The sequence below is a fragment of the Pristiophorus japonicus genome, chromosome 10 (assembly GCF_044704955.1).
Source record: "Pristiophorus japonicus isolate sPriJap1 chromosome 10, sPriJap1.hap1, whole genome shotgun sequence".
NCBI lineage: Eukaryota > Metazoa > Chordata > Chondrichthyes > Pristiophoridae > Pristiophorus > Pristiophorus japonicus.
This window is the reverse complement of record NC_091986.1, coordinates 178,119,270-178,130,467: the sequence shown is the minus strand read 5'-3', so window position 1 is coordinate 178,130,467 and position 11,198 is coordinate 178,119,270. Positions and strand designations below refer to the sequence as shown.

The following is an 11,198-nucleotide window of genomic DNA, read 5'->3' as shown; positions in this document are numbered from 1 at the left end:
CCTCTGACAATGCAGCTCCCTCAGCACTACACTGGAGTGTCAGCGAGATTTTGGTGCGCAGGTCCATGGAGTGGGACTTGAACCGACAACCTCTGATGCCGAGGCGAGTTTTCAAGTGGTCAGTAATGGGAGAAGAAGCACCTTAAGATGTCCTGAGGAGCTGCTCGGTCAGAGCAAGCTGCATCTCAAAGAGCTAAAGCCGCACGTGTGGTTTGGGAGGAGCGGCGGGGGCGGAGCAGGACTGAGCCGCTATAAGAGGGGCGGAGCCCGGGGAGCTCGGCACTCAGTACCAGGACATGGAGAGCTCGCCACCTCAGATCCGCCTCGCCCTGCTCGGGCTGCTGGCGCTCTGCTCGCCCGTTTCACCCCTTCCCACCGGGGCGCCGATCAGTGCCTGCACAACCATGCACCCCAATCACCAGAACATTACCCATCAGGAGAGCATGGCCCCCTACACCATCGGATTCAGCAAGACCAGCAGCCCGGCGCTGGAAGGTCGGACTGGGTAATGGGCACTGGATAATGGGTAATGAGCACTGGATAATGGGCACCGGACAATGGGCACTGGGCACTGGGTAATGGGTGCTGGGTAATGGGTAATGAGCACTGGATAATGGGCACCGGACAATGGGCACTGGGTAATGGGCACTGGGTAATGGACAATGGGTAATGGGCACTGGGTAAATGCTTCTCTGACCTTGCCCCACCCCACCCCACCATACCTTGGTGACCTTTGCTCCTCAGACATTGGCCTAGACCTTGTTCCCCATTCTCTCTTTCACCATTGGCTTCTTTCAGTCATCATACCTCATGCTCTGGATCTTCCTTCCTAAATCCCCAAGCCTGCCTCTCCCTTCTTTCCTTCCCAAGTCTTGATGGTTTTCTTCACCTCTTCTTGCAGTGCTGCTCCCCCAATTTGATGTACCCACCCTTCTCTTTCCTTCTGTCCATTTAAAAAAAAATTAACGTCTTCATATGATGCATCCTGAGATACCTTTCTGATGCGAGAGATACTATATTACATAGAATGAACAGCACAGAAACAGGCCATTTGGCCCAACTGGTCCATGTCGGTGTTTACACTTCCGCACAAGCCCCCTCCCACTCCTTGTCATCTCGCCCTATCAGCATATCGTATTCCTTTCTCCCTCATGTGTTTATCGAGCTTTCCGTTAACTGCATATATGCTATTCGCCTCAACCTTCCCAAGTAGTAGGGAGTTTCACATCCAACCAATCTGGATAAAGAGGTTTCTCTTGAATTCCTTATTGGATTTATTAGTGACTATCTTTTATTTTTGCCCCCTAGTTTTGGTGTTTCCCACAACTGGAAACATCTTTTCTACACCTACCCTATCAAAAACCCTTCATAATTTTTAAAGACCTCTGCCGGGTCACCCCTCAGCCTTCTCTTTTCTAGAGGAAGGATGCCGCAGCCTGTTCAGTCTTTCCCGATACATACATCCTCTCTGTTCTGGTATATAGGGAACGGTAACATCGTGGTTATGGTATTAGACTGATAATCCAGAAGCCTGGGCTAATGATCGAGACACACGAGTTCAAATCCCGCCACGGCAGCTGGGGAATTTTAAATTCAATTAATAAATTAATCTGGAATAAAAAGCTAGTATCAGTAATGGTGATTATATAACTACCAGATTGCCATATAAAAACCCATAGGGGGCGCAAAGTTGCAGGATTTACGGTGCACTCTAATGAGTAACGATGATCCGTTTCAACGGCCCTCCCTTTCTGTTAAAGTGGAGGGCTGCTGCGACCTCTGCAGGCCCTTTGATGACGTCTACAGAGTCACCAGAGCTATGATCGCGGTCCAGACCATGTGACTTTGATGGGGCTGAAGAAAAAAAAAATGCTGGCACGCGGCAACCTCACGGGGCGCTGTGCAACTTCCGCTTTGGGGCGCAAAAGGGTCGCCATGCACGGCGATGACGTCATCGTCGGCTGTTCGGGGCGCTACTAGCTTGGCATGGTGCTACTGTGTTTGTGCCTCTGTTAACCCCCACTCAATTTCGCGGGAGCCGGTAGCATCCCTCCACCACGCGCAAATAGTTTTGTGCCCCATTAGCGCCACTCCGGAGGCGCAAACGGGAGGCTCAGAGCAGGGCAATTTCCGCCCCATAATGCCCTTTTCTAGGGAAGGAAATCTGCCCTTATAAGAAATAGGAGCAGCAGTAGACCATTCGGCCCCTCGAGCCTGCTCTACCATTTAATAAGATCAAATCAAATCTGATCATGGACTTAGCCCTGTCTGCTCCCCATAATCCGGTCTGTCCTCTATGTTTCAATATGGTTGCCTCTTAACTGCCCTTTGAAATGGCAAGCCGCTCAGTTAAGGGCAATTAGGGATGGGCAATAAATGCAGGCCTTGCAGGTGATGCCCACATCCCATGAATAAATAAAAATAAAATCATGCTTGTAAAATCTCTGTGCACCTTTTCCAGTGCCTCTACACCCATTTTGTAATTATGAAGACCAGAACTGTACTCCCAAGTATATGAACGCAGGAAGTTGATCTTTGGGTGTTTGGTCTGTCCAATTCCTCGGTGCCCATTAATCTTTTTCATGTGTAACAACTTCTTGTTAAATTCTGTTTTCTCATGTGAATAGTTTCCAGCAAAACAATTAATTGCTTACAGATTTGATGGGATGCTGTTAGTAAAAAAAAATGCACTTGTACCAAGAAAATCTCCCCTTCCTTTACAGTGAAAATAGCGGGTGGAATATACAAAGGCATCCTATTGCAAGCACGGGAACCCGGTGCTGCTATTGTAATCGGCACGTGGTCAACATCATCACCGGATACGAAAACTTTAGCGGTACGAATAATTTGTGTATCAATACTACAATTGTAATTAATCTTATAATGGTCCTACTGTTTTCATGATTCGGTCAAAAAGGATTTTTTGCTTTTGCTGTAGATTTTGGAATATTGGTGCTTCCATATTTTCCCTCTGAGTAGAGCATGACAGGCCGAGACGTAACAGCCTGACAGGCCAAGACGTGAATGCTCCTTCTATGGCCATGACCATCTTTATACCAGCCGATTTTGTGGTGAGGGTGGGGGGGTGGAGGGATGGTCAGTCCTATGTGGAGGGAAGGGTTTATGGATTCTGACAATTCACACACAGGGAGGGAGGGGTGGACAGACGGAAGATGAAACACCCACTGGATGTTGACCCAGAATTCGGAGCCTGAGCTCTGGAGAGATATTCAAACTCCTCCCTGAGTTTCATGAGGTTACTGCTTTTGGGCATTAACTGCCCATTATACTCGCAGCAGAAGATGAAGTCTAGTAATTAACAGCATGAGTATCCTTTTAACGACATGATAATTGTTAATGATGGCCAATCAACCTCTCTGACCCAGAAAGGGTCCAATTAAAAGTTTGGAGTCCCATTCCTTCAGGTTGTGAATTGTTGGGAGATTTAAAAAAAATGTAATTTTATCTTTTTTTTTCTTTCTTTTCCTCTCTCTTGCCATCTTAATCCAATCTTTCTTTCCCTCTCTATTTCTCTTTCAATACCCGATTTGACTCTAATTCACTCCATTTCTTTCTCCGTCCTTCCTGTTTCTTTCTCAATCCTTTAATCTCATTGGTTAAGGAGATAAACTCTTGGATTTATTGAGGGGGATTTGCGGGTCCTTGTACACAAATCACGGAAAGCTAATATGCAAGTACAGCAAGCAATTAGGAAGCCAAATGGCATGTTAGCCTTTATTGAAAAGAGGTTTAAGTATAAACATAAGGACGTCTTGCTGCAACTATATAAGACTTTGGTGAGACCACACCAGAAGAACTGTGTATGGTTTTGGTCTCTTTACCTAAGGAAGAATATAATTGCCTTCAAGAGGGTGCAGTGAAGGTTCACCAGATTGAGTCCTGGGATGAGAGGGCTGTTTTATGAGCAGAGATTGAATAGAATGGGCATATATTCTGTGGGGTTTAGAAAAATGAGAGGTGACCTCATTGAAACATATACAGTTCTTACAGGACAGATGCAGGGAGGCTGTTTCCCCTGGCTGGTGAGACTGGAACTAGAGGTCAAAAATGTTTTGAGCTGAAGGTTGAAGGCATGCTTCGAGATGCCTCACTCTAGCAAATTCTGACCCATTGTACTTCTAAGCATTAACTTCTTGCATTACCTCACTGCAGTGTTTCAACAGGGAGAATAGTGCGATTACTCATTCGAACATCAATGACAAAAACGGCAACGTCACTTACACCTGGACCCCACCGGCGAACTGCGTCAGTAAAATGACATTTGTGTATGTATTTTGCTGCTGGTTGACCTTGAATTATCAAAACCCAGAAATGACATGAGGTGTTCAAATGACTGGGGACAGGTGGGTAACCATTTGAAAGTGAATCTTTTCCCCCAGAGAAAAGACACAAAAACTGTCAGTTTACACAATAACTCCGGGACTTCTACCCTGTGGAAAATTGAAAGCCCCAAACTCTGCTTTGGATTAGCAGGCAGCTCCAGCTTGCACCCAAACTGGATGCTACCCAACTTGCGCCCACTCCCAGGTTTGAATGAATCCAACACTGTGGACTTGTGCATTACGAAGTGTCACTTGGGTAAGGTTCTGTGCCTGTAGAATGGCACACGGCAAGAGTTTAATGTCTTGAGAGAAGAAACATTCAGGGGGGGGTGGGGAAGAAATATTCAGAGACCATTGATAGAGGTTTTTAAAAAAAATTATGAAGCAGTTTGATAGGGTAGATGGAGAGAAAGTGTTTCCACTTATGGGAGAGTCCAAAACTAGGGGCCATAAATAGAAGAGTCACTAATATATCCAGTAAGGAATTCAGGGCAGATTTCTTTACCCAGACAGTGGTGAGAATACCACAACGGGTGCTAGAAGCGAATAGCATAGATACATTTAATGGGAAGCTAGATAAACTGGTGACGGAGAAGGGAATAGAAGGATATGGTGATCGGGGTGTGGAGCATAAACACCGGCACGGACCTATTGGGCCAATGGTCTGTTTCTGTGTTGTACATTCTATGTAATGAGGGTGAGAATAGAACAGAACAGGAGGGTGCGAGTGACGGGTTCCTACAATTACCATCTTTGGACTGAGGTCAGTACTCCATCCACATCGAAGCCACCGGGCAAAAAAATGGGATGGAGTTAAACTCAATTCTCAAGTCTTAGCTTGAGTAATATTTTAACTGGTTGCTGATTGCTTAATAGTGCCGGGGAGAGAGGGAGTTGTAAGCAGAAATTACTATCTACCAGGAGCATCTCCAGCCTTGCAGTAACTTTGTTACCAAAGATAAATTCAGGCAGTACTAAAACATCTTGCCGAAAACTGCTCCCCATGCAAAGTCTCTGGTAAAAAATCTACCAACTGTTGCATTGTAAACAGTCCAGCCTGGATTTATATACAATAGACTGGATGATGGGCTTTTCTCAGAGAGTAGCGAGCCTCTGGAATGCGTTGCTAGCTGGTGCAGTGGGTACTAACTCTCTGCCTTCAAGAGGGAGCCTCACTGGTCCTGGACTGGGGTATCAGAGATTGCATCAGAGACGGTAAGTGGATTAACAGATAACACTTTGTGATCTCGTGGACTGGTTTCAGTGGTCTGAGGGGGTTGGAGAGGAATGGCCCTTGGTTTTGTGCCTCTATCAGGAGGTTACATGCTGCGGGGACGAAGTATCTAGTCATGATGCTGTGGCCATGATGAGATGTTGGCCGACCAGTTGATCTTTTCCTGCCCCTCAATTTTGTATACTTGGCAAATGTTTGTGATATTTATGCCAGTGATTGCTTTCTATTACAGAGCGACTATTGCCGAGAGCAAAGCTGTTTATTGGGTAAATGTACACTCCAAAGAAATCTGTGAGTAATAATTATTAATTCATATCCTTCGACAGAACTGAGCAAAATTAATTCTGTCAGCTCTGAGTGAAGAGATTTGTATTGGGATTTTGATAGCAGTAAAATCATCTTCCCTAATCTGTACCTACTGGGTGTGGAAGGAAATGGGAAAAGATGAATGGAATAAGGTGACCATCTGAATCTTTCCCACTGCACTGGACCATCTGTTCCCATTGAGTAGTTGAGAGGATTGCACAAGTGTTACTGAAGACTAAAATAATACAGGTGGATCCTGACTTTGGGCAATGGTCTGTGAGCCAATCGTATTCCACAAAACTACCTCCAGCTTTCAGACACCTCTTCAATGCTTGATCCAGTAACACATAAACCTTTCGTGGGTAACTTTAACCCAACTTGCCCAGCGGCGATCTGGCTGGATTGGATTGTCCCCCTTCCCCTCCCACTTTACTCACCGCACAATTTTACTTTCCATTGGAAGTCCGTAGATAGTAAAAATTTGTGCCTTATGTAAATCGGGATGGGGGGGCTTAGGAGAAGGGGAACCCCTCAGTTTCCTGCCGACTTGGGTTGCAATTACAGAAAATGCTGGAAATACTCAGCAGGCCAGGCAGCATCTGTGGTGCGAGAAACAAGAGTTAACGTTCTGATGAAAGGTCATCGATCTGAAACATAAACCCTGTTTCTCTCTCCACAGATGCTTCCTGACCTACTGAGTATTTCCAGCATTTTCTGTTTCTACATCGGACCCACCCCCACCCGGTTCTTTACAGCCGCAAAGAGACTTTTAACCCTGTGTGAACACTCTTTTGCATTTAAAATACATCGTCCCTTTCAAATCCTTGCTGTAGAAAAAATAGTCAAAGAAATCTTGAATTGCCACAGAATGTTCTGGTTGTGCTCAGACCCTCATTTGCACTGTACGGACAGAAATTATAGAATGTGTGAGCACAACTCCCTGATGATGCACGCCCGGCAGATGAGGCATTTCTTCTATTTTTTTGATTGGCGAGATAATTCGTATTTCTTTCCCATTCCTATTGGTAACTTTTTAGTAGATTTTTGGAAAGCAAACTTCCTTTGTTGCTGTACAGTATCGGCCATGGCCCAGTGGGAGCACTCTCCCTGAGTCCGAAAGTCATGGGTTCAAGTCCCACTCGAGTCTTGAGCACAATCCGAGCTGACACTCCCAGTGCAGTGCTGAGAGAGTGCTGCGCTGCTGAGGTGCCCTCTTTCAGATGAAACATAAAACCGAGGCCCCATCTGCTCTCTCAGGTGGAAGTAAAAGATCCCATGGCACCACTGGAAGAGCAGGGAGTTCTCAAAATGTCTACCTCAACCAACATCAGAAACAGATTATCTAGTCATTATCACATTGCTGTTTGTGGGAACTTACTGTGCGCAAATTGGCTGCTGCATTTCCTACATAACAATGACTACACTTCAAAAAGTACTTCATTGGCTGTGAAGCATTTTGGGATGTCCTGAGTTTGTGAAAGGTGCTGTAGAAATGCAAGTTTATTCTTTCTAGTATTGATGGTTATTGCACAGCCTCAAATTTTATAGGGAAAATCGATTGCTATTGTAAGTTTTAAACTAATATCTTTTTGTTTTATTTCATAGCTATAACTTGTGATGCTGTGAAGTGCATGTCTGGATTTGCTGTGCTTGCCGCGTTCATGGTTTGGTCTCTTACTGTATTCTGAGCAGTAACACAATATTCTGGGTTTTTGAAGGTGTTAAAATGGATTCTATTCTGCAAACGAGCACATAATTAAATGCCAAATAATCAAACCAGTCCAAAGGCAGCACCTTTCTGCCCACTTCTGCCGAGAGTTTAAGATGAAGGAACTATCGGCTCAATGATTTTTAAATTGCGGGTATAATGGATGAGGAGCAGGACTTAAAGCCTCAGTAACTTGCAGACAGATGAGGGAATGTAAATGGAATATGCAGGGGAATGTTGTACCGCAAGAATTTAGCAAACAAAATTAAATGTTATCACTTTCGGTAGACTGTTGATTTTTTTCATACCACCTTGTTGCTGTTAATTGTGTGTTTTCTTTAAAAAGGGAAAAGGAGATCTTTATTGAATGTGACTATCCGCTTTAGGTCGGGAAGAAAATATACTCTGGGGCTGCTTAGGAAACATCCACGGTTAAATTCTTGAATTAAATGGAGCTTGAATTATAGATATCCCAGCGCCTGTCTAAATCAGTGAAGGCAGACAACTCTTAACTATCAATAGATCATCTTGTATTCTTCCCCCCTACCTCCCTTTATTACTGACATCCAATATTAGGTCTGTGCAACTTGTATTACTGCTTTTTAGCCTATCGGGCTTACTGTGGTTTGAAACACTTGCACTGATCAGGTGGGATGCATCCCAGGACCAGTGTGTATTTTAAATAAAATTAGTTAGTCTATTCACTGGGAGGTGCAAATTGGGAGGGAAAAATAAATGTGAGCAACTTAATTACAGCAGCTTCCAAGGGAAATAAAATGGGGTTGGTGGGGAGAAGAGAGAGAAAGATGGGAGAACCCAAAGTGAAGAGACCAATAGTAAGAAAATTATTGGTGGAGAAAAAATCCATGCAGTTATCAATGAAGAATGTTGGGTTCTTTTACAGATGGTTCTTGGAACCTTTGACTGTATTTAAGTCTACTTGAATTGGAACGGGATATGTTTTATGTTATTGTTGTTGTCACTACTTTGGAATAAAGATTTTTCACAAGTTTTTACCTGTAGTTTTTTTAAAGCCTTAAAGAAAGCACCCAATCACAATGCAGACTATTGATGAATCCAGGTTTGGGGAATGAGCAATTAAAGTTACTTAACTTTGTGTACGGTTTATGAAGTAACAAACTTATGATAAACTTTAAAAATGCTGTTAAGTACTCATTTTCTTTAAATCTCTGTGGGTACACTGCTGTAGTTAGTGTGTACATTATGATAAAATGGGAAATGACAGCTCTGAAATATCTGGAGTTAAAATGGAAGCTGTCTTTTCTCAACCCAATTTCAAAATGGAGAACCTACCTTCAAACCCTTTACAGGACCAGGCCGATTGATCTGGAATAAATCACAAGTTTTGTTCCAGGTGCTCTCTCTGGGGAGAAGTGAGACCGAGGCCGGGAAGGAGAAAGTCTGTGAGAGATGGGCAAAGTGGAAAGTATAAACAGTAAATTCTACATGTCCAAAGTATTAGTTACATGCGATGGTAGATGATGTGCAAAGCAGATGCTCATTAGCAATAATCTGTCGTGAATAATGAACTGAGCTGACCGCAGCCCTTTGGACAGTTTAACTGTTATGTATTTAACCCTTTGTAACTTGCATGAAACCTGACCACCAGAGGGCCCCCCTTGTTGGAGTCCCTAGGGATCCCAGCATCCCTTGGGAGCACAGTATATAAGCAGGCCACCCACGAGGTACCTGCACTCGGGAATCTTATTAAAGGAGCTAAGGTCACATTTGCCCATTGTACACAGTACTCAGTTTCCACCTTTATTATGAGTGTACCATTAATATTGGGCGATGCTCCCTGTGCTTTTAATTCCGCCTAGAGATCTGTGGAAATCTGAAATAAATACTGGAAATACACAGCAGGTCAGGCAGCATCTGTGGAGAAAGATAGAGAGTTAACATTTCAAACTTGCAAATGTAACTGCTTTTAAGCAAGCAGAAGCAGGGAAGAACAAAAGGGAAGGTCTGTGATGGGGTGGAGGGCAGGAGTGATTAAGTAACAAAAGGGGTTGGTAATGGGACATGTAAAGAAAGATGGGTTTAGAGGAGGTGTAAATGGCAACAGCAGAAACATTACCTGTTATGTATGTGGACTTGTATTTACTCTGTACAGCCACCAGAGAGCTCATTCCCCGGAGTCCCAAGGGATCCCATAATCCTTTGGGAGCACAGGTATTTAAGAAGGCTTCACAGGTTGGAGAGGGACTCTGGAGACCTGCAATAAAAGATTAAAGTCACACTTTGCTTTGAGCTCACTGTGTTCAGTCTTGACTCTTTCTCCATATGCAACAACTGGCGACGAGATACAAATAGTGAACCCAAAGATGCAGAGAACAGTGGGCATCCTGGAGAAATTTTCGGAGGAAGATGATTGGGAAACTTTTGTGGAGCGACTCGACCAATACTTTGTGGCCAACGAGCTAGATGCAGGAGAGAGCGCTGCCAAACATAGAGCGATCCTCCTCACCGTCTGTGGGGCACCAACGTATGGCCTCATGAAGAATCTGCTCACTCCAGCGAAACCCACGGAGAAATCGTACGACGATTTGTGCACACTGGTCCGAGAGCATTTGAAACCGAAGGAAAGTGTTCTGATGTTGAGGTACCGGTTCCATACCTACAAAAGGTCTGAAGGCCAGGAAGTGGTGAGTTATGTCGCCGAGCTGAGACGCCTTGCAGGACATTGCTAATTTGAAGGACATTTGGAGCACATGCTCAGACACTTTTTCGTACTTGGCATTGGCCACGAAACTATACTTCGCAAGCTTTTGACTGTAGAGACCACAACCTTGAGTAAGGCCATAGCAATTGCCCAGGCGTTCATTGCCACCAGTGACACTACCAAACAAATCTCTCAGCACACGAGGGCTGCTACAAGTACTGTGAACAAAGTGATGTTGTTTTTGAATCGTAACGTACAGGGCAGGTCACACATACCTGCAGCTACACGTCCGCAGATGTCTCAGAGTCCACCATCAAGGGTGATGAATGCAAGGCCATTAACACCTTGTTGGCGCTGTGGGGGTGATCACGGTTTCCATTCATGCCGATTCAAAGGATACGTTTGCAAGGGCTGTGGAACAATGGGACATCTCCAACAAGTGTGCAGGCGAGTTGCTAAGCCTGTTAAACCTGCAAACCAGCACATTGCAGAGGAGGACAGATCCACGGAGGATCACTGCGAACCAGAGCCTCAGATAGAGGAGGCAGAGATACATGGGGTGCACACATTCACCACGAATTGTCCCCCGATAATGCTGAATGTTGAACTAAATGGACTTCCGGTATCAATGGAGTTGGAGAAGAGCCCGAGCCAGTCCATCATGGGCAAAAAGACTTTCGAAAGGTTGTGGTGCAACAAGGCCTCAAGGCCAGTCTTAAATCCAGTTCGCACGAGACTAAGAACTTACACTAAAGAACTGATTCCTGTAATCGGCAGTGCTACCGTAAAGGTCTCCTACGATGGAGCGGTGCATAAGCTACCACTCTGGGTGGTACCGGGCGATGGTCCCACACTGCTCGGCAGGAGCTGGCTGGGAAAGATACGCTGGAACTGGGACGATGTCTGAGTGCTATCGCCCGCTGA

The 11,198-nt window shown here is 44.9% G+C and overlaps 1 protein-coding gene across 1 annotated transcript; it reads left to right on the top strand.

Annotated features, from left to right (window-relative positions):
* Positions 1 to 296: 296 nt before the first annotated feature.
* LOC139274648 (putative defense protein 3) lies at positions 297 to 8,567 on the top strand. The gene is made up of 5 exons (XM_070891327.1): positions 297 to 495; positions 2,724 to 2,836; positions 4,174 to 4,286; positions 5,810 to 5,868; positions 7,489 to 8,567. Exons 1-5 carry the CDS (start codon positions 297 to 299, stop codon positions 7,569 to 7,571), a joined length of 567 nt encoding a protein of 188 aa, XP_070747428.1. The 3' UTR covers positions 7,572 to 8,567.
* The last annotated feature ends 2,631 nt before the right edge of the window (positions 8,568 to 11,198 follow it).